The 23,704-nt window shown below is 43.5% G+C and overlaps 1 protein-coding gene across 1 annotated transcript in view; it reads left to right on the forward strand.

Annotated features, from left to right (window-relative positions):
• The window catches only part of LOC311189175 (vasoactive intestinal polypeptide receptor), a gene marked incomplete at its 5' end in the record, with an annotated part of 122,811 nt that overhangs the window by 47,453 nt on the left and 51,654 nt on the right, over positions 1-23,704 (forward strand). Inside the window, one exon of the mRNA XM_084260759.1 lies at positions 12,668-12,775. Coding sequence (XP_084116885.1) covers positions 12,668-12,775 — 108 coding nt within the window. The remainder of the gene's footprint in view (positions 1-12,667; positions 12,776-23,704) is intronic.

Genomic DNA, 23,704 nt, shown 5'->3' on the forward strand with positions numbered 1-23,704 from the left:
AGTCTATTTATCTTCTTTGCAGCCCTTTGATGGACTTTCTCCAGTATGTACGTGTCTCTCATGTACTGGGGAGTCCAGACCTCGACCCAGCACCCCAGATAAGTCTCACCAGCACTGAGCAAAGGGGAAGGATCACCTCCCTTGACCTACTGGCAGCACTCTTCCCAGTTCAGACCAGGATACCATTCACCTTCTTGGCAAGGCTACATTGCTGACTCATGTGCAACTTGATTTCCACCAAGACCTCCAGGTCCTTCTCGGCAAAGGTGCTCTTCAGCCTGTATGGGTGCAGGGCATTATTGCTTCCCAAGTACAGGACTTTGCATTTCCCTTTGAACTTCCATCACTTTATGGTTTTTCAGAACTTTTCTCCAAAGGGGAAGACCTTCAGCTTTATTTGGACACTAAACTCTTGCAGAAGTTAAGTGCAAGTGAAATATGCTCAGGACATCACAGCTGGAGGCTGTCAGCATCTCAGAGAGTCAGAACAGAATTTAGTCTATCCATTCCCTACAATTCAGTAGTGTGGAGATAGCTGAGATGATTTTCTAAGTGTCAGTGAAAATTGCCAATAGCCATCAAGTAGCTGCCCCAGTCAAGCTGCTTCTGATACCTGAAGCACTTCAGCACAGCACTTTGTCTTTGCAATCTAGACTTGCCTGTCTTGCAAGCAGGATTTGAAGCTGATCAAAAAGCCAGACAAATGGAAAACATGGAAGAAAATAGTGCCAATCCCCCTCCCAGTGCCTCCTCATATCTGCTTAAATCTTGTACACCCTTCCCACTGGTGGGCAATAGAGCTGAGTCCTGCAGGCTCATCACCAGCATTGTCATGTGCAAAGAAATCCAAGTGAGAAACACCCAGTGTGGATTATTCTCTGTAAACTCCTTTTGCTGTTCCACAGGACTAGAGCTGAGGGTGGCTTGAAAAGCCAGATTTGGAGCTTTGGTTCTTTGTCAGTCTCTCTTGAAAAAGTCAAGGCGTGTTTGATGGGAGAAGAAGCAGTGAACATATGGAAATTAAAAGTCAAGCTGGAAAAAACGTTAATGAAGTTTAAATGAGGAGTCTGTTTATTCATCACCATCTGTTTATAGTGCAGCAAGATAAGAAATAATTAATAGTTCCTTGCTTGCAAAAGATCAAGTGAATTCTTACCTTCCAGTTGCATAAGACCTCCTGGGGGGGTAGATGATGTGTCAGTTGGGTTTGTGTGATGGGCTACTTATCAGCAGCCCTCCAGGTGCTCCATCACTAGAGCAGGCACTAGGTGGTTGATTGCAGCTCAAGCACTTGAGGTAGCACACGCAGCAGGTAGGAGAAAGGGGATGGATGGACCACTCACCCAAGGCTGGGATGTACTGTGCTTTCTCCCTGCAGCAGGGTTGCAGTACATCTCTGTGACTTGCCAAGTCCTTGTGTGGGTGCTCCTTACTCCTTCAGATACGTGAGGCTGGATGTTTTTGTTAGCAAAAGGCCATTGTTTAAATTCATTAGCAGAGGTAGCATTCAGATGAGCCACTGAACTGGCAGACCTAAAGGGTGGTAGCTTCCAAGGGGAATATTTATCTTGGCAGACATCTGAGAAGGATTCTGGGGAATAATGTAAAGTGGCGTGGGTGTAGCCAGAGGAGAGACCTGAGTTCAGGCTGAGAAGGCCTTGCTTGTAGGGGAGGCGGACAGGCTTGTCCCTGTGGTTCTGAGCAGTCAGAAAGAGTCAAGAAAAACCCCTTGGGTAGGGGTAGGCACTTGTGATCCCTTAGCTACATGTCAAAGTTCTTAACAGATGCTCTTGGATAATCAGCGTGGCCACCAAATGTCATTCCAGAACTGTGTAGGGCTCTCATAAGTCTTGTACCATATCCACCAGCCCCTCCAAACATCTCCTATCTCCTGGGACATCAGCAATGGCATTACATGACTACTGCTGGTCAGCTAAGTAAAGCCCTGAGGATCGAGTTAATGTATTCAGTGAAGCCTGGAGAAGAATTTAGTTTAGTTTAAAATAAATAACCTGCATTTGATCTCAATGATCTCCTTAAAGGCAAAGGAACCTGCAGAACTTCTTTCCATGTTGTTTTTCATTAGTTTTTAATTTACTGTACTTTATTACTCTGCACTAGGTGACAGAAAGGCTCTCTTGGTTTCAGCCTGGCTGTGACCCAGCAGCATCAGGCAACTTCTAAACATGATGTGCCCTCTCCTACAGCAGCAGAAAATTCAGCCATGTGACAGCAAGACCTTAAACTCTAAGCTCTCATTTATCTCCCTTAGATGATGAGTAACAAGAGTTAAGATGTCTTTGATTCAATAGAAATTTTTATTCTGGCTATTGGAAAGTGGGAATAATACTCAGTTGGGACAGGCCACTGTGTGGGACCTCCACATGGCCTTTCTTTATTAAACACTTTCCTCACCTGGTCTCAGACTCTTCCTGGTCACCAACACTTCATGGTGCAGCTTTTACAGAGGTGGAGCCCAGTCTCTGGAAATCCAAAAGAAATCAGCCCCGTAGCTTTCAGAGGATAACCTTCCCTGGACCACAGGAGGAAAGCTGGCATCTGCCACATGGAAGGCAACATGTGATAAAGCCAGCTTCAACCCTTGTATGTGAGCAGCCCCAAACTTTAGTGTTGACTGCTTCAATAAAGTCCAAAGCTGATGGCCATTTTTCCATGCCATGAGTCTCTTTCTGAGGAAATGGTATCCAAAGCTGTTTTCCCTACAAAGCTGTTTTCCCTACAAAGCTGTTATCTGTCTGTCCATCCTTGCTTGTTAACCCACTGCTTGAGGAGGGTGCACCTCTCTGCTGAGACCTGCTCATTCCCAGGTATCTCCCCAGTTGCTCGTCGCTGTCTGAAAGTCCCCTGAAGTCCAGACACCTACCCAGGGCAGGATGGAATTAACACCCAGATGTTCCCAGCACCTCATCACTCTCTGTGGAGCCAAGAAGTGGTGTTTACCTTAACCTCAGCTTTCTACAGACATAAGGCATTACAACAAAGGTTTTCCATGTTTATGTGCTGTAGGGGTGGTGGCTTTGCTCTTGTTTTCCCAGTTGCTGACACGTCCTGGCTGCAAGCTTTCTGACAAAGAGCAGCGTGTGTTTGGCTTGGGAACAGCTGTCTGGGGGCTTGTCAGGATTAACGGCCGTTTAGCAGACACGGGTCTTGCGCTGAAAAAGGCCTTTGGGTTTGGAGAACGAACATCGAAGGGTTTTAAATGCCATCAGACTTCTCTGGTTGCTGCTTTTGCAGCGTGGGGGGAATGTTTCAATGCACAGAGCTTTAGCTACGCAAAGGTTACAGAAATTAGGAGAAATGCCACTGCTGCAGACCACTGGGAAGCAAATGCAGAGCATCTTCAAAGGTCTGGGTGATTGCTCAGATGAAGTCCGTCTATGCCAGGGCTTTTAGTTCTGGTGATGGCTTGTGTTTGTCCTGCTCACGTCCCATTAGATTCCAGGTTAAGAAATCTCTCCTTCCTTATCTTTTTTGGTTTTCTTTTCCTGCTGACTGTATCACGAAGGTGTCCACCCTTTTCTGCATAGGATAAGTAGATTGAAAAGCGCTGCATACGCCCTGAGGTTTGCCAAACTCATGTTATAATACATAACCAAGATCCAAAACCTACTGCAGCCTGTGGAGATTTTTCCACTGATTTTACTGTTCACTGGACTTATTGTAATCTTGGTGCTTTTGTATCCAGCCCTTTTAACATAGGGATGTGAAATTGTAGAGAACATGAGAAGCTGAGGTCAGAGATGCTATGCCCTACATCCCCCAGGCCTATATAGACCTGATGACACAAAACTGGGAGGGCTGTCTGGCACACTAGAAGGCTGTGCTGCCATTCAGCAAGATCTGGACAGGATGAAAAGTTGGGTAGGGAGAAGTTTAATGAAATATAACAAGGGCAAGTGTAGGGTCTTGCATCTGGGGAAGAACAACCCCAGGTACCAGTACAGATTGGGGACTGGCCTGTTGGAGAGCAGCTTAGGTGAGAGGGACCTGGGGTTCCTGGTGGGCAGCAGGGTGACCATGAGCCAACAATGTGCCCTCCTGGCCAAGAAGGCCAATGGCATCCTGGGGTGTATTAGAAGGGGGAGTGGTTAATAGGGTGAGTGAGGTCCTTCTCCCCCTCTACCACACCTGGAATATTGTGTCCAGTTCTGGGCCCCTCAGTTCATGAAGGACAGGGAACTACTTGAAAGACCCCAGCACAGGGCCACCCAGATGATGAAGGGACTGGAAAACCTTCCCTATGAGGAGAGGCTGAGGGAGAAGAGGACACTGAGAGGTGACCTTGTTAATGTTTCTAAATATGTAAAGGGCAAGGGTCAGGAGGATGAAGCCAGGTTCTTCTCAGTGATGGCCAATGATAGGACAAGGGGCAATGGGTGCAAGCTGGAGCAGAGGAAGTTCCATGTAAACACAAGGAAAAACTTTTTCACTGTGAGGGTGGCTGAGCCCTGGGACAGGCTGCCCAGAGAGGCCGTGGAGTCTCCTTCTCTGGAGACATTCAAACCTGCCTGGATGTGTTCCTGTGTGATTTAGTCTGGGTGATCCTGCTCTGGCAGGGGGGTTGGACTAGATGATCTTTCAAGGTCCCTTCCAACCCCTGACACTCTGTGGTTCTGTGATATAAGGTTTCTATTATGGAAAACTATCAATGTGTGTTCTTTTTTCTTGCCTCCTAACCATTAAATGTGCCTATATGTGAAAGCAAATCTTTGTCATCCCTCTTGTCTCTTCCTATAGAGATAAGCTACAGGGTTTCCTCACAACCTTTCCTGTTTCTGTAGACATCCCCTTTATATTTATAGGCGAGAAACACATTTACAGCACAAATTCCAGCACATTTAAAAATCAAGAACTGAGTCATGAAGATTTTACACAGTGAAGCTCTTTCCAGCTTTGCATAAAGACTGTAGCATCATTCTAGTAGCAGGGCAGGCAGTCTGTGGCTTACAGTTTGTAGAGGAAACTTTTCATTTCACCCTTCCTTTTTTTTTTCAGTGGGTTGTCACATCTTAGCCCAATATTTACCATGAAGAAGGGCAACATAGCTATATCTGGAAATCTCTTCCATTGCAAAGCACACAAATTCATCTTGAAGGTACAGGATGTTCCTTTAAAGTAGCAACAGGGTAGGATTCCTCTTAATTGTGCCATAATTGCTATCAGACAGACCTCTCCACATCTTAATCAAGATTGATAAACCGTGAGCACGTTGCCAAGGGAAGCTGTCACTTGGCTGTTTGCCTTCAATGAGCAAGTCAAGCTGAGTTGGTCAGTGGGGTAGGAGGGTTTGCACTTCATTAGAGTGGCAGGGTATCCTGAGCTCTCATCTCGATGCTACCAGTCAGGTTGCCATAGATATTTAAGCGAGTCAAGGAATCCATGCAGATTGGACTAAAAAAACCTCTCACTGACTCTCACAGTGCTCTGACAGAGAGCTGCAGCGTTTGTGTCCTGTCCTTGCTTGGCCTCTATTATGAGGAAGACCCACAAAATGCTTTCCTTCTTGCAACATCCCTGTTCCTTCTTCTAGGCAAGGTGTGGAGGAGCTGGGGTGAATCCCATTTTAGATCTTACCTTATGGCTGTAGTCATTCTTGCCTCCCTAACAGTCAAAAATGCATTGCTAGAGGTCAAGCCTAGTCATCTTCACCTTGAATTGCTGTCTGGAAGTGCCAACATGGGAAGGGTAGGTACCTAAATCCAAAGTCTGGTTTTCTGTAAGTCCAGTTGTCTATAATGTCTGGAAGAGCAGAGTAAATTGAGTGAGGAACATCCTTTAAGCATGATCCATATCAGAGCACAAGAGGTCTGTCTCTTGTTCAGGTGTTGTTGAGGAGGTAAATTATGGTTTTTGAAAACTCTTTGTCTTAAACCTTGGATCTTCTATTTCAGTTTACATCTTGTGGAATTGGGCAGGAGGGCTCCACTGACAAATCTGATTTGTAAAAGGAACGACCTGGAAGGATGAAAAAAAAGTCAAGTGTTCATTTAGTTTGTGGGTTAAAGAAAAACTGAAAGATTAGAAACTTTTTTGTTTTTTAAACTTGTTTCCTAGTAGATGTTGATGATGGAAAAACTCATAGGATTTTTTTTTTTTTTTTGTGCTTAAAAATAATCCTCTGGAAATAGTCTCTGGTGATTTCTTTCACGCTGGTTAAGAATGACTCAGTCTGGGGGCTTAAGGTGAGGTTTCTTTCTCTATGCCTTTGAGTCAAATTTCTGCAAAACATTTAGAAAGAAAGATGTCTTTTATTATTTTCTGTTGAGGGCTTGGACAGCTTCTAATGGAATCCAGCGCTGAAGTGCAAGGGGGTTCTTATAGCAGGTGGTGGTGGTGGTGTTACTCTCTGGCTTGTGCACAGAGTGGGAAGAATTAAATCAATATTTCCACCTTGCCACAGATATTGAGACAAAGTCCAAGGTAAACTCTTCTCCCTTACCATCAACCTGGGGATCCTTCTTGCTTTCTGTGATTGCCCAAGTCCATTTTCTTCTGAATCGGGGCTGAAAATCCCCCACTGAGTGCTGAATAAAGGAGCACCAGTGTGCCACAAAGAGCACATCAGGGATGGGAAGGAAATGCTACAGTGTAGGGGTTTTGCATGCCCTAGCAGGATTGTGGTTTTCCTCCAGCAAAGTGGTTTCTCTGTCACATCCTGCCCACAGCGCTGGAGCGATAGCAGGCAGCATGACAGGCAAAAAAATATACCCAAATTAAATGCAAAGCCATGGAAAGTTGAAAAGGGAGCTCTGAGGGGGTGGGTTTGCTTCAGAGCAGACTGTCAGTGTTGATAAAAATAAAAAGGGGATGAGGTGGAGCTGGGGGAGAAGGGATGCCTGTGGGATGCTTCAGTGTATGAGTGGGGCTGGAGGAAGGCACAGCAGTGACTACAGCAGGGAAAGGGTTGAATTTTGCAGTGAAGGGTGGGTGGAACCATTTAGGGAAACTGTGAAGCCAAGCTAGACATGGTTAGAGCCAATCTGTCACAGAAAAAAAGGTAAAAAACATATTCTGCAAGTCCAGGGCAGGGCAGGATGAAGCAGAATTAAACCCAGAAAAGATACAAGGTAAAAATGAGGAGGAGCTGCTTCCATGCTAGAAGCAACTCAAGAGGCTAGGATGCTTCAGCTTGAAAAAGAGATGCCTGAGGAGGGATATGAAAGAGGATTTTATGGTTTTTTTCTCCTTGGGGAAAGGGATATTGTGGTTAGGTTCTGAATATTTCTGTCTTTGTAAAAGAACTAGGCAATTCCTAATGAAACCAGCAATGAGCAGGTTCAAAGTGAATTCAAAAAAGGATCTATTTTTTTTTCTTTCAGTGGACACTTTAACTGTAAAACTCCTTGTGAGTTTTAAAAGTTTCCATGAGCTGAGAAGCAAAATGAAATTGCATTTAACTTAAAATATTTATGGAAGAAAAATAATCTGTTTAAGGTATATTTTATTATTGCACACAACCTTTAAGAATTAAATAGAAGATGATTCCTGATTCAGGAAGTCTCTGGTCATTGGAGACTGGGGCAGTAGCAATAACCCAAGGCTCAGGGTGAGTTTTCCTAACTCTACTGCAACTGAATTCAAGCTGCTTGTCTGGAACCGAGTCAGTAGATTGTTGTGGGGACCATCTTTTGGGATTTGTTTTTCTTCAGCCAGGCAGAAGCTTAATGCTTGAGTGGGTCAAGAAGGTCAATGCAATAAAAACTGCTTGTAAGGAGACTAAACTGGGCAAACCAGGAGAGAACACCCAGACTGCACTTCTGCATGAGCTGTCAGAGGGAGAATGACTGTCACCTGATAGCTATTTATGGTCCTAGCTGCAGAGAGGTTGGGAATTACCTGCTGATATCAGATGGGAGCAAAAGTGAGTTTCCATTGCTAGCACACCAGCCTGCTATGGTACCCTGTGATATCTCAGCTTGGCTCAATCAAGCTGCACCTTTGCCTTGCAGTTATCTACCTGTGGGTAGTAAGAAGCGTGCAGAAAGCCTCAGATACACCAAGCATCAAGTGGGTATCTTTGCAACTGAACATGGATTCAAAGGGCAAAAGTCTTCTGTGTGAATGTCCGTCAGAGAACTCCAGGAGTAACACCATCCATTAGGGAGAGTTTGGTGCTGAAAGGTGTGGGGGTTTATTCCCAAGGTGGCAGCTCACCTGGGTTAAGAAAGTGTCTGGCACCAGCCTACTGCCATTCATTTCTTCCCTCAGCCAAACTTAGTCACATCTCAGAGCCGTGCCAGAGCTCTGGCAGTCATGTTTATTCATGAAGGAAAGTTATTCTCTGCTGCTTCCTAGATAAGCTTTGAACCGTGTATTTGCTGTAAGTGTAGATATGACCCAAATAAATGGGTTTTGCACTCTGTTCTGCTGGTTCTGCAAACCACTGTATACCTATGCCTCATGACAGTTGGCTCGTTTTCTGTTTATTAACCTTTTAAAGTGACAGGAAATGAAGGTCTGAGCTCTGGTTCACATTTAGAGAAGACATTGGAAAAGATTATTGCCTTCTGCAACCATGGCAGGATCTCCTAACCCCATGCAGCCAGCACTGTGTCAGTGGTCTTCGGCCACTTCTGTGTCACAGCCTCTTAGAGGAAGGCTCTCCAAAGCCCAGCTGAAGCTGATGCAGCCTTTGGCTTGCACTGAGAGCACTTGGCTGGCAAAGAGGGAGGCTGAGCTGCTGGACATAAAGATCTGAGCTCTAACATGTCGCTGACAGCCTCTGGCCCATTTATTGATGGTCCTTCTTGAGCAAGACTTCAGGACCCCATTTCAGGAAGGAGAGAGGTGGCTGCTAGTAATTACAGTAATTGCATGTCTTACAGTGCAATGACGAGCTGTTTGATTTGTTTGTCTGAAGCAAGGTTAAAAGGCAACTTTGTTAGACTTGTGAGCAATTTCTCTCTACAGCCCTCCAGAAGAAGATATGGGGCTCCAGAGAGCACATTGTCATCTACCAGGCAACAGCAGGACAGACCTCAGTGTCTGGAAGTCACAGTCAAAATAACTGAAAAAGAAAAGTCTCTTTATATATATGTTTGTGTGTATATATATATATTTATGTATTTATAATGACAAGAGCTTAAAGAGTGTACCTGATTATTCAAGGACACGGTAAATGAAAAAGCCACACACTTGTTTTCACTCAGCCTTTCTCCAGACTCACTTGTCATCCTTTTTGAGGCAAAACACAGCTCTTGGCCATTTGTATTGCTTGCCTTTTGCTAACAAGTAAATGAGCAGAGCAGTTCTCTGCATGGAAACAGAGCTGAAGAGGAGCTGTGTTCATGGCTCATTTCTACCTGCTGCCTTGGGTAAGGCTTGATAAATACCTTTGTGTTCTTCCCGCAGATACTGAGAGCAAGGGGGAAGACAACATTTATAGTTAATTAACAGAGAAGCACTTAGCACTCACCAAACATTATTTGATCAGGCAAAACAAAATGCCATCTTTATCACATCCATGAAGGCCAAGAGGTGCCACAGGGAAGACCAGGGTTTCATGTTTCCAAGGCAGCTGTTTCTGCCCTCAAATGGTTTCCTCAGGTGTCGGTCTGTCACGGTGACCTGACTGAACATTGATCCCAGCAGGTCGCCAGGGTAAGGTCTGTATGTTTTGGAGAAAGGAAACCATCTTCTGGAAGGCTGTCTGATAAAGGCTGCCTGAGTCCTGGTTTGGATGGACAGGTGAGAGGCAAGTGTTGGACATCTAATGCAAAGCATCTTGCAGGTGTCAATCTTCATACTGTTCTGATTCATTAAACTCAAGTTACTCTTGTAGGACATCTTCTAGTCATTGTCCTGTGCTAAACCATATCCCTAAGTACCTCATCTACCCTTTTTTTTAAACACACCCAGGGATGGTGTCTCAACCCCCTCCCTGGGCAGCCTCTTCCACATCCCCACAACTCTTTCAGTGAAGAACTTTTTCCTAACATCTGATCTGACCCTGCCCTGGCACATCTTGAGGTCATTTCCCCTTGTCCCATCACCTATCTGACTTTTAGATGCATAAATTTAGGGATATGAATCCCACCTTTAAAACCTGAACCCTTCCAAGCAGCTGCCCAGATAGTGTCAGCACATCTTGGTGGGGGGCCAGTAGGGAAGAATGGTGTTGGAAGAGCTGATACACAGACATAGGAGGTCTTTGCAGAGGCAGTGATTTTTAAAGATCCACTTTGTATGTTTTGCAAGGCTGGTTTTGTGTGTCTTTTTGCTTTATTTTAATAAAAAAGAACTTTTCTTACAAAAGTGAACACCTAGAAGATTTTCTTCATGCATCACAGGTGGTAGTGAAAAATGCTAACCCAGGAAAAGATATAGATCACAAAAACCTCTCAAAGGCCATAATTCAGGACATTTAAAAAGCCATCTGATACTATCACCTAGTGTTTTATTTGCATTATAACCTGTCCTGAGGTAATGGGTGCACTATAATTTATTGAGGTTGATGGAGAAAAGGATTGTAGAACGTGAAAGATCCTGTCATGAAATCATCTCTTTTCCATGGGCAGAATATCTAATACCTTAATACTTTTGGAGCTGCTGGCTGTTTGGTGGCAGGTAAGTATGACACTGTGGAAACTCAGCTTTGCACCTGAGATTAAAAACCCGAAACCTGAATTTTAATGAACACCACAGAAGAACATGCATGAAGAAGATACCATCAGTCATTCCATTTTTCAAGCTCTGATAAACTCACCTCAGGACTTCATTTGAAAAGTTCTGCTTGCTTGTGAAAGAAGGATGGAAATAAAACCCCTGTAAAATAGCTTTGAAAGAGAGCTGAGGGTCCTTTTTCAGCTTCAAAGCGTTTCTCTGCACTCTCTCTATTGATCTGAGACAGAACAACGATGACACCAGCCTTTTTCTTAGCTCAAGTAGGAAAAGATGATTTAAAAGGAGGAATTTGGAATCAGGATATAATTGCCAAGAAACCCAACTTGACAGTGGGTTTTGTAGTTCCCTTTGCTTGCACGTGAAAAGTGTTTTCTCAAAGTTTGCTTCTTCATATTCTAGTTTCTCTTGTTAGGCTGCTGACCTTACCAGCAACATGTTAGTGGAGTTTGGGGAAGTGTTGCAATCTAATGGGGCATGACAAATAACCCAGAGCAGAGGTGCTATGGAAGAAAGTGAGGTCTGGTGACAACCCATCTATCTAACCCAGGGAGCAGCTGAGATGCCTGTCTCTGGCAAATTTAAAGGGAAGGAAATGTTTGCAAAATTTTAGTAAGAACTGTAACGTATCTAAGATGTTGAGGCAAACTCACAGCTGATTTTGTTTCTTTTTTTTTTTTCTTTAAATTCAGGTCTGCCAACTCCTTTTCAGGGCTCATGTTACATGTTTCAACAGCGCAGCATGTGTGTGATCTCTAATAAAAGGACAAAATCAGAACCATGGATTAAAACTCTATAGGAAGGGGGTGCTTAATGATTATTGTTTCCTGAGAAAAAAAAGGTTTTTATTGAATTCAAACAATCTTCAGAAATCCTTAATTTTAACAACATCCTATTTTCTCCCTTAGTTATACCTTCATTCCTAGATTGGATAGGTAGGATTGGACCACCATGTACCAGCCCTTCATTGAATCATAGAATGGTCTGGGTTGGAAGGGACCCCAAGGATCATAGAGCTCCAACCCCCCTGCCACAGGCAGGGCCACCAGCCTCCAGACCTGGAGCTACACAAAGTTGCTGAAGCCAACCTGTCCTTCAACACCTCCAGGGACAGGGTACCCACCACCTCTCTGGGCAGCCCCTTCCAGCCCCTCACCACTCTCTCTGTAAAGAACTTCCCCCTAATATCCAATTTAAACCTTCCTTCCTTCAGCTTCAATCCATCCCCCTTGTCCTACCATTATCTACCCTTTTAAAAAGCTGATTCCCCTCCTGTTTCTTTGCTCCCTTCAGGGACTGGAAGGCTGCAATGAGGTCCCCCCACAGCCTTCTCTTCTCCAGGCTGAACCAGCCCAGCTCCCTCAGCCTCTCTTCACAGGGGAGCTACTCCAGCCCTCTAATCATTTTTGTGGCCCTTCCATAGAGAGCATCTTGTGGTGACTGCACTGTCCCTCCTCAGCCTCCCAGAGCATTTTTTGCCTTTGTCCTTTTTGAGGAAAACTGCTTCTAGGGAAGGGATTTGGCTCCTTCATAGTTATCAGTGTCCCCTTCCTGCTGAGCACATCCCCTGCACAATCATCAGGGTTAAAGGGGCAGCAAAAGCTGGTGACAGAACTTTGGGGGAAGCAGAGAAAGAGTGGGAGAAAATCTCACATGTTCAGACCAGGTGTTTTAATAAAACAGGGAGAGATAAGGGCAAGGAAGAGAGATGTTTAATTAGGCATTTCTGCCTTTTTCATCTAAAAAAAAAAGGCACTGTTCTCTATTAACTCTGATTTGCCTGGTCCTTGCACACACATTTTTTCTGTGCTGATTTCTGGAAAATTACAGGTACCACCAGAGCTGAATTTCAGGGCCTGGCATTGCTACATGTCTATAAAGAAAATATTTCTCTGCCTTCCCTTTCAAAAGGTGCCTGCACCCAGGTGGGAGGCTCCTCATGCCTTTGCACAGCCACTCTGCTCTACCCCAGTTCCTCTGCTCCACCCAGTGCTTGTTCTACCATCTGCTTTTCTCTTTCCCCCAGGTTGCAGAAGGCAATGGGACAACATCACGTGCTGGCCTGAAGCAGAGGTAGGAGAAGTTGTGGTACGGCCATGCCCCAAGTACTTCAGATTCCTCACCACTTTTCTCGGTAAGCAAAACCAGACAGCTCATCACACTGAAAGGGGTTTATGGCTTCACTGCCTGTAGGGTTTCACATCATACCACAGAGGAAGTTTCTTGGTGTAATTAGGGGGAGAAATGTGATGCTTGCCCCGTCAACACTGGCCCTGAATGCTGCCAGGTAGGGGGGCATCCATAAGTTTCTGAGCAACATGTTCCAGTGTCTCACTGCCCTTATAGTGAAGAGTTCCCTACTGTCTAACCTAAATCTCCCCTCTTTTAGTTTAAAGCCATTCCTCCTTGTCCTGTCACTATGTGCCTTTGTGAACAGTCCCTCTCCAGCTTTCCTGTGAGAGCCCCTTTAGATAATGGAAAGCTACTATAAGGTCTTCCTGGAGCTTTCTCCAGGCTGAACGGCCCCAACTCTCTCTGTCTTTGCAGAAGAGGTGCTCCAGCCCTCTGATCATGTCTGTGGCCTTCTCTGGACTTGCTCCAACATCTCAATATCTTTGTTGTCCTGGGGACCCCAGAGCAGGATGCAGTACTGGAGGTGGGGTGTCATGAGAGGAGAGGGGCAAAATCCCCTCCCTTGACCTCCTGGGTGCACTATTTATGATGCAGCTGAGGATGTCATTTACTTTCTGAGCTGCAAGCGTACATTGTTTCATCATGTTCAGCTTTACATCAGTCACCACCCCCAAATCCTTCTCCTCAGGGCTGCTCTCAATCCATTCTCCACCCAGACTATAGTTGTGCTTGGGACTGCGCCAGCCAATGTACAGGACCTTGCACTTGGCCTTGTTAAACTTTATGTGGCTCACAAGGGCACACCTCTCTAGCCTGTCCAGGTCCTTCTGGATGGCATCCCTTCCTTCCAGCACCCTGTCTTCACCATACTGCTTGGTATCATTGGCAAACTTGCTGTGGGTGCATTCAATCCCACTGCCCATGTCACCAACAAAGATGTTAAACATCTTTGTACCGACCCCTGAGGAACACCACTTGTCACTGGTCTCAGTTTGGACATCGAGTTGTTGACTCCAGCTCTGAACATGACCATAGGGGAATCAACTTTTAAAAGGGCAGACAATGGCAGGACAAGGGGGATAGATTGAAGCTGAAGGAGGGAAGGTTTAGATTGGATATTAGGGGGAAGTTTTTTACAGAGAGTGGTGAGGGGCTGGAACAGGCTGCCCAGAGAGAGGTGGTGGATTCCCCATCCCTGGAGTTGTTCAAGGCCAGGTTGAATGGGGCCCTGGGCAACCTTGGGTAGCTCCAGGCCTGGAGGTTGGTGTCCCTGCCTGTGGCAGGGGAGTTGGAGCTCTGGGACCCTTGGGGTCCCTTCCAACCCAGACCATTCTATGATTCTATGATCCAAACCAATTCCTTATCCACTGAGTGGTCCATCTGTCAAATCCATGTCTCTCCAACTTAGAGACAAGTATATCACGGGGGACAATGTTAAATGCTTTGCACAAGTCCGTGCTGAAGTCGTGAATGCCCAAACCAATAGAGCATCCTCCCTATCCTTTCAGCATCACAAACTACTCTGGATTGTAGTGATGCAAAAATGGGTCCTGGGGAAATCCAACAATATGGATACTATGCAGTGAAAATTAAATCAACCTGTGTAATAGTATGTTTGTTGTACAAAATGAACAGTTTAGCACTATAATTAATTAAGTCTCTGACATAAAATAAACAAGCAGAAACCGTACATAATGAAGTATTTTTCTGCTGAAATGACGAATTGTGCCACAGGCCAAGAAATTAACCTGACAAATAATAGGCAGGGAAGGTTAATGGACGTAGTAGCTTAGCTCACTGTTCAGCATGTTCTGGGAAGCTTTAATTTAAAACTCAGGTCTCAAGGGCCATGCAGCAACAGGACTTTTTGTCTCCTCATAGTTTATAGTCATTATTTACTATTTTTATTATAGTAGCCCTGCAGAGCCTCACAGATAAATAAACTCTTTTGCACTTGAGATTATGCAACAAGCTGATAAGTCTCCACTTTTACAGCCCTCCAGTCCAAACAGGTATGATGGATTATGAATGGGAGTAAGGTTACAATGTCATCCCTGTTTAGCAGACCGGGACACTACACTGATTAACCAGCATTTCCTGAGTACATGACTTGACCAAGGCCACACCAAATACTTTGCGGTCCCAGAATGGCAATTCAAAATCCCCAGGGTTCCATCCCAATGCTGTCACCTCCCTTTCCCTAGAACTTCCCAGTAGTTCATCACTGTTGTGTCAGATCCCAGGGAAAGCAAGCAGAAGCTGATGTCACATCACATCTTGTAGGACGAGACCCTTGTGCATTGGTCCAGCCATGTAGAATAATTGCCTACTGTTGATGCTTTGTGCCCTCTCTTCTCCTGAGCACAACATCATTCACTGTGTTTTAGAGATGCAGCAGATTTAGTTCAACAGGAGGAATAAAAATCCAAGAAGATTTTATAATATGTCATCCCATGAGAGCAAACTAATGATGGAAGTATAATATGTGTATATTATATTGTGTATTTATACATATGGTCATATCATTGTGGCTGTGATGAACTTAAGCTAATGTCAGTAGGATGCCTTCAGTTGTGCTCTAGGCTAGGCTTATGAAACTCAATAAAGTCGCCCACTCAGTAGCATCTTCTGCTCTCCTAGATGCCCTGGGATATCTGAGGTGGTATCCAGATTAGTTAATGTGTCATGGGATGTCTAAGGTAATTAAGAGTATCTCCAAAGAGTTATGCTTAAGCAAGTGAATTGTTCTTATTCTGGGAGACCCCACCAAGAGCAGACCCAGCATCACTTGGTCTCTCTGTGCACTTATCTCAATGTACCAGGCCAAGAAATATCCTTAAGCACAAGCCAACATATGACTCTGCCCTACATACCCATGTTGTAGTGAGGTTGCAGGCATTGGTGGTGTCCTGTGAGCAAAGAGATCAGCAAATGTCATCTAGCCTTCAGCAGGAAACGTCAGCAGCCTTCTAGGGGGGGTTCACATTGCTCTGGATGAGTTTCATCTGGTTAAATGTATTTTTCTGCATCTGACTGTCATCCAGGATTTCCAGTCATTGGAGAGCTGGCTGGTTTGGTCAGTGATGGCTGGGGCATGATTTTTAACCTGGAATGGGACACTCATATCAACTGATTTTAGAGTTTTCCCTATATAAACCCATCTCCAAGCTTGTTTTACAGTCAGCACCAAGAAATAGACTCTTTAGAGGTTCAGTTGTACTGTCTTTTTAAAAGACTGTAACTTCAGGAGGAGTTAATAGCATCATTAAACTGCTTGTTTCTCTCTTTTTACAGTCCTATGATCATAGTGTGGCTCTGGCAGATGTGAATGTCTTAAAATACAGGTGAACCCCACCTTTGCAGAGCATAGGTCCTGGCATCTCCTTCTGTAAACAGATAAGCTGATGCCATTTCCAAAGCAGAAACAGCTTTGATTTTTCTCTGAGCTATCTACTTTGTACAATCATATACAAACATGGAAAGCAGATATGGCCTTAAGTAAAGGGAGGGTAAGAATGCCTCTTGTTTTGCAGGATTTGTTGCAAAATTAATGCAATTAAAGTTTGTGAAGCAGTTCTTCCTTTGTAGTAGTGAGTATCATTGAATAGCTTTCAAGGAAATCAATCATCTGGTTAATGTCTATGCCTTACTCTTTGATCCCTTTGAAGGAACTTGAAAGCTTCTACCAAAGTTGGGAGCAAGAGAAAAACCTTTTTATATTTATAGCAGGAAAAGGGTGAAGTACTGGGAAACAAAGAGTTAACGTGGTTTTCCTGCCTAATGAGAGAACATGCTCTTCAAATGACTAATACCCTATCTCATGGTAAATAGAGGATAAAATATCTCGTGGCATTTAGAAACCTTAAAAAGCCTAGCATGGTCCTGATGTCATTTGACATTAAATTTTTATGCCATTCACAAATCCAGATGATTTTCATTATTTCGTGACATTCATCAGTATCATGTGAAGGAGATGGATGAAAATAGTTTTGGCACCTTTCATTATTAAAGTCCATAACTTGCTATCCCTTTGACCAGAGCATTCCAGCTTCCTTTCAATACACAGCAGATGACATTTGTAAGAGGGATTTGTTTCCTGCAGTTTCTCCAAAAGCAAATTGTCCAACATGCACAAGTTAAACAGTAAAAATTAGCTCTGACATTTTTTTAAGCTTCAGCTGTGAGATTAATTGGTTTAAGGGGGCAGGGATTGGAATAACCAAGCTCTGGAATCCCAGTCAATGAGGGTGAGATCCTTCTGGGTTTCAGGATTGCCAAATTCCTTTTGTTTTCCTCTGGTGCTCTAAACATACATCTGTTCTCCTTCTGCCTCCATCACGAATGTGTTTTGCTCCTCTTTCCTGCTCCACTTCCCTTCCTTGTGCTTAGTTTAGTAAAACAAAAGTGAGAGTCCTCGTTGGAAGAGTGAAATCAAGGAAGGGAAAGAGCAGTTTAAGCTGAAATCCAACAAAGGCAGAATATGAAAACTGCCATGGACGAAGTCACAGTGGAAACTACAGGGAGGTTCCAGTGGGGATTAATGAGTGATGTAAAGACTAACTTCAAGGATAGCTTTCATGAGCCTTTAAAGTGATTAGATGGTGATAAGGATCCAAGGCTCCTTATGTGTGTTCTTTTGATGGACCTACAGCATTTCTTATGCAGTGAGCCAAAGATGCAGAGAGGGAAAGAGAGCAATCTGTGTTGCTTACTAAGGGTGAGGGACTCAGTTCTGCACCTGTCCACTGAATATTCAGATATAATTTGTGCATTTTAACAAATAAAGGCAAGCCAAGCCTGTTACTATTGGTGTCAGAGGAATCTTGAGTTGTCTCAGCAAAATTATCTCCTCTCCTTTGAATATCATTACTAAGAAAGCTGCCCATCTGGCTCAGGACAGTTCCTGGCTCCAAGCTGGTGGTCTTTGTCCTGTTTAGCAGCCTCAAATCCTACATGCTGAGAAGCAAATCCTCAAAGTTGTGTCTGGCTTTGGATTTCCATAGGAGCAATGCTTTTACTGGCTACACAGAGTCTTAGAACAAGCGTGAGGCTTGCTGACAGCTTTCCAGTGCACTCACAATTTGTTAGGCTGCCTTACATAGTATTAATTCAGATGGTTTCATGCAGTTCTTCAGGCAAGAACTAGGGTGAGATGAGAGTCATGTAACCAGACTCCTGTGGCTAATGCCAGCTACAGAAATCAGCTGTGGTGGTGTGTGTCACCTCTGAGGTACAAATTTGTGCAGAGCAGCACTAAGTGATTAAGTTTGCAGTCTTTTCTTTTAAATAGGGACTTTGGAATGACACAAGGTTATTGATCAGCACTGATTCATGAAAACAGCAAGCTTTTTTTCATCTACGTGGCAATTGGGATCTAGAAGGTCCAGGCTGCATGAGAAAGAAGACTTGGTCTGGTCAAGGGATTGATAAACTCCTGAACTGTTACCATGTATTTTTGAGGATGTTTTAAATCATAATTTATATTGAAGATTATGTCTTTTTTTCATCTATCTATCTATCTATCTATCTATCTATCTATCTACCTATCTATCTATCTATCTCTATCTATCTCTATTTCTTTCTTTCTATCTATCTATCTATCTATCTATCTATCTATCTATCTATCTATCTATCTATCTATCTATCCACCTATCATACACCCTTTACATACATACATTTAAAGGTATCTTTTTCTCTGAGGTACATTTCAACTCAACAAACACAAATGTTGTGGTTTTGTCCCAGCCAGCAGCTAAGCCCCATGCAGCAGCTCATTTACTCCCCCTCAGTGGGATGGGAGAGTCAGAAGAGTGAAAGTGAAAAAAAATTGTGCATTGAAATAATGACAATTTAATAGGTAAAGCAAAAGCTGAGCACACAAGCAAAGCAAAACCAGGAATTCATTCCCCACTTCCCATCACAGGCAAGTGTTCAGCCATCCTCAGGAAAGCAGGACTCTATCACATGTAACTGTGGCTTGGGAAGACAAACATCATCACTCTGAACATCCCCGCACCTTCTTTCTTCTTTCCCCAGCCCCTTATAAGCAGAGGATGATGCTATATAGCATGGCATATTGCTTTAGTCAATTGGGGTCAGCACTGCCTTCTCCAAGCTCCTTGTGCACCCCCAGCCTACTCACTGGTGGGGCAGTGTAAGGAGCAGAATAGGCTCTGTGTAAGCACTGCTCAGCAGTAACTAAAACATCTCTGTGCTATTGACACTGTTTTCGGCACAAATCCAAAACACAGCCCCATATCCACTCCTATGAATAAAATTAACTCTATCCCAGCCAAAACCTACACAATAAGTTCTTTGCTGTCTTTTGTCATTCTCTTTTTTGATATTACACTTAAAATTATTTTCACTACCCTTTGATCATCTCAGTTGTGAAAGTTTACACAGAAAACATGATTTGAATAATTTCTGGCCTCTGACTGATGGGCTTTTAACAAGTTTAGAGTGATGGATAGCAAAGATCTATTTCAGTCATCTCTTTTTCTTTCCTGATTCATCTGTAGAGAGATCTTGAAATGACACCCTCTCTCCATACCTTCACGTTGAAAGACATCGACTAATGTTTCTGTAGCATTATCAGACTTCATTAAGACAGTGGCAATCAAGGGAAAATCATGGGATGTATGTCATTAACTGTTAATGTCTAGGACCTAATGGTTTGGGCTATAACTGCTCCCCACCCCTTCCAGTTCTGGGGCAGACACACACAACTCCACAGAACTCCACAGAGCAAAGCAAAGAGCTCCCCATGACTAACATGAGAATGAGCCCCTCACTGAGGGTTGTATAGACCACTATATAGACTGTACATAGACTACTACAAGTACCTCCACTGCTGCTACCTGCAAGCTTGCAAGGTCCTTGGGGGCTTCATGTGGAGCCCTTCAAACACACTTGAATCCCTGTTGGCTCAGAGGGAGTCTTGGAACAGAGTATGGCCATGTCCTGGGTTAGTCAAGTGTAAGTAGGACATGGAGAAGGACTCCAGGGAGCTGCTATTCTGCTGCCTTTCATAGTTAAACATATGAATAAGACTCCTTCTGCTGAACCATGGGCACCTGACATTAAGCATCTAATCTAAATTCAGCTAATTTCTCCCTCCTACACTTTTGGGACATGAGTTACCCCATACCATTTCTTAAGAAGGGATGAGATGACCTTTGGTTGTCTGGTACAGCCTCTACAGGGAATCTGACAGGCTACTTCAGGCATTTCCTTGGCAAAAGTTAGGTGAGCCAAATCCCAACCTTTTTCTCATGCAAAGGAGAGCTATAACGAGTGGATGAAAACAAACAAAAATGCAGAATAATGTTAATTTAGCACCTTCCAAAAAATGTTCTCATTTACTTGAAAAACATCATCATCATCTCTCTCATGAGCCAGCATTCTTTCTCTCAATTTCTTTTCTCCTATTATTTTTCTATATTACTTTTGAAACTGGAACAAAAACATAATAAAATGAGGAGAGGGATGAGCAGATGGTAGGAGATAAGCAGAAGCCATTATCACTACCATTGAGAACCCAAAAATGAACCAGACCTGCTATTTATTTACTACAGTGCTCATTTAAAAAGGCAACAAGCAGTGGAGTGCATCTGCTATGGAGGTTTATTCAACTGAGGGCCCTCGACCTGCTCAGGTGCTCAGTCCAAATGTGCCTCCATATCAGAAAGGCAAAAATGCCAGGAAACCGCCTCATTTAGGTGAAATTGTGACAATTGTTTGCACAGCCTGCCCTGAAGTCACAGGAAAGGGAGAGAGGTCAGCCAATTCTCCTGCTCTCTTGCCCATCAGGGCAGCCTCCAGCCCTGTTTGATGTTAATTTTTCTCATTTGTCTTGGACAGCAGAAGATCCAAGGCAGAAATTAGTGCTGGATGGTCCCATTTCTACAGATCAGTGTTGATTTTATATTAGAAACTAAGAGTGCACCCTTCCTGTTAGCTGTCTCTAGCAATGTGCAGGGGTATAATTGGCTGAAGAAACAAGTGGCTTTCTGGATATGTGGCTTATTTAAAGCTTGGTTTTGCTTTGAACCTTTGAGATCTGATTGTCAGCTGAGGTGTCATGATGCATTTAACCTGCTGCTCTGAAGGGTTGACACTGAGAGGTTTTGTAAGCAGTAGCTAAAACCCCCCACCACACAGTGGGGCACCCCACATCATGTATGTCCAGTGATAATGGTGCACACTGTGTTGAGGTCCTTAGGTTGAAAGCTCACTGCCAGCCCATGGCTTGTGTAGTTTCTGTGTCTCCACTTAGGCAGAAGTGTGCATATTTTTGTTGTAAATATATCTTAGTATATGACTGCAATAACAAATATCTAATGAGAAGTTTGTCCTAGACTTTGACAGCTGTTTCTAGAGTGAGAAAACAAACAGAGTTTACAAGAGATGCCTAACATGATGTTAAGAAGGGAAGAATTATCTGTATTTATTGAGGAACAAGATCTTCACATCTAGTATAATGTGCAAGAAGGGAAAATGGGGGATTTCCCAAAATCCAGGTTGCAGTAAGCTTCAGGGCATCAGAGATGTGGCAGTAGTACCTGTAGGACAAGTGAAGAAGGCCAAATGAAGAAACTGAAGGCTGTCTCTCTTGTGTGACATGCTGACACATGGTTGTCCTATGAAATTATGAATTACTGAAAATAGGATATAGCATGAAACACCTTGCAGAAACTGTACTGAAAGAATGATCTTGTGAGATCATGACTGAGGCAGATAAACCAAGTTTGGAAAATACCTTGTCATGGCTTACCCCATAAGTTTCTCCTGGATCTAACCACTTCAGCATCCAGTTTAGTTCAAGCTACAGCTGTCTGAAAGTCTCAAGTGTTTCCCAGTAACAGTAGGACAGATCAATAATAAAAATGTAACTAGAGATGTTCCAGTGGGCTCAGCAGCATCTCAAGAAGAGTAAATGATAAGAACTGCTATTGCTTTAATAGCTTCTGCTTGAAAAGATCGATTTCTGACCATGGAATATGATGACAGAGAAGCTGGGCAGATTGCTGCTCAGAGCAGACCTTCCCCTCTCCTTTAGAAGCTATTAGAGGAAAGGGCAAGAGAAAGGAGAGGGAGACAAAAGCGAACACCCCTTAGAAATGACTGACCTTATATGTCTTTGTATGAATTCAGCCTCCCATTAAAAGCCAGTAAGAGGTTTTCTTCCACTAAGATCAAAGAGCTAAAGCCTCACCTACCACACAAACTTTCAGATGTGTTTCCGAGTCTGAAGTGTGTGTTTGAAGCAGATGAGAGGCAAAGAGAAATTAAGAAAGAGAAAAACCTTATGAGAGCTGGACACAGGCAACAGGTTGCCTGGAATAGAGTTATTTCTCTGCATTTACTCGGTTCACCTGTTCAGTGTTTAACTCTTACCCAGATCAAACACCTTTTATAAAGGAAAATGTTCTGATTTTATCTTGCCTCTACCATGTCTTCTTCCTCTATTCCATGAATAATTCATGTCATTCCTCTACCAGGCCCTTTGCTGGTTGGTATAACCCAGCCTGCAAAGTCATTTTGTTTCATAATCTCTTCTACATCGTTCCCAAGTACTTTTATAAATTGAGAAATCAGAATTTTCGCATGTGTTTATTCCTATTCCAAAAAATCTGTCCCAGTCAATAAATTGTGTGTGCAGTGTTTCGTGGAGAACATCTCTCCATTCTTCCCAAGGACCAGTGATGAACATAAATACTCACTGCAGAGCAGATTTAGACCTCTTGTATAGGGCTATAAGGAAGGCAGAAGAAGGCTTAGAGTCAACCCTTTGTGCTGTTCCTGTGGGCAGTTGAAGGACCAAGATCAAGGCCAGAAGACCTCGTGGAAGGTACAGCTGAGCAGGTGCATCAGATGATAGTGTGAGGTTCACCCCCAAAGGAGAATAGGGTTACCATCATTGTAGCAATGAATATGTGGAAAGGCACTGTACAAGTAGAGTAGCTAGATTAATGCCCTTCCATCTAGAAGACTGGAAAGGAGTAAGTCAAAGGTAAATGTAGTCATGAATGTTGTGGAGAAAGTAGGTGGGGAATGCTAGTTTCATTGCGTGTGAGAGAAGGGGTACTAAGTGAAATTGCCCATCAGCAGGTCTGAAATAAGCATATGGAAGTATGTGTTCATACAACATACAAAGAAATGGTAGGGGTGATAGATCTGGAAGGTATAAGTGAAGGCCAGAAGTATAAAGAGCTATCAGAATTATTAGAAACAGATAAGAAAAATTCAGAGTATAGGAGTAAGATAAATTTGATGGTAAGATGTGAGGAACATGTTGCATATGAGCAACACCCTCTATCTGAGAGAACTGAGAAGATATTTCCACTATGTCCAGGATATGCAAGATGCAAAAGCATAAAGTCATTTAGCTGCTTAACCTGCCCTGCTTCCTCAGAAGCTTCAAGAGTTCCTCACCCAACTGTTGGGGGGGGAAAGTAAGGGATTAAAAGAAAAAAGTCCTTCTTGTCTCCTGATCAATACTATCAATTCATTGTTATTTATCAGTCCAACTAAAACAGGTAAGAGTGGTGTGAGAGAGGAAGAGTAGAATGCTTCTTTCCTCAGGAAAGGTTGAATTAGTAAAACCTGAAAATCCCAAACCTGAATTAAAACCAGAAATGCTTTGACATTTCAATCCCAAGTTCACAGATTTTCTTTGGGGTTTCTTTTGGTTGGTTGGTTTTATTTTACAGTGGGGTTTTAATGCTCAAAAGAAACATAAGATTTCTTATCCAAAAATTGCTTTAGAACTTAGCCAGGCATTGAGAGGGATTTCCTTCCCTCTGGCTCCGCTACCCAGAGCAAAGTTTCTAATCACCCTGCAAGAGAGAGAAAGCCACTTAGGATAGGTGTGAGCCGTGTACCAGATACTGTACAACTACACTAGCTAATCAGGAGGAAAAGATAG

Source organism: Gallinula chloropus (assembly GCF_964237585.1).
Source record: "Gallinula chloropus genome assembly, chromosome: 2".
Classification (NCBI taxonomy): domain Eukaryota; kingdom Metazoa; phylum Chordata; class Aves; order Gruiformes; family Rallidae; genus Gallinula; species Gallinula chloropus.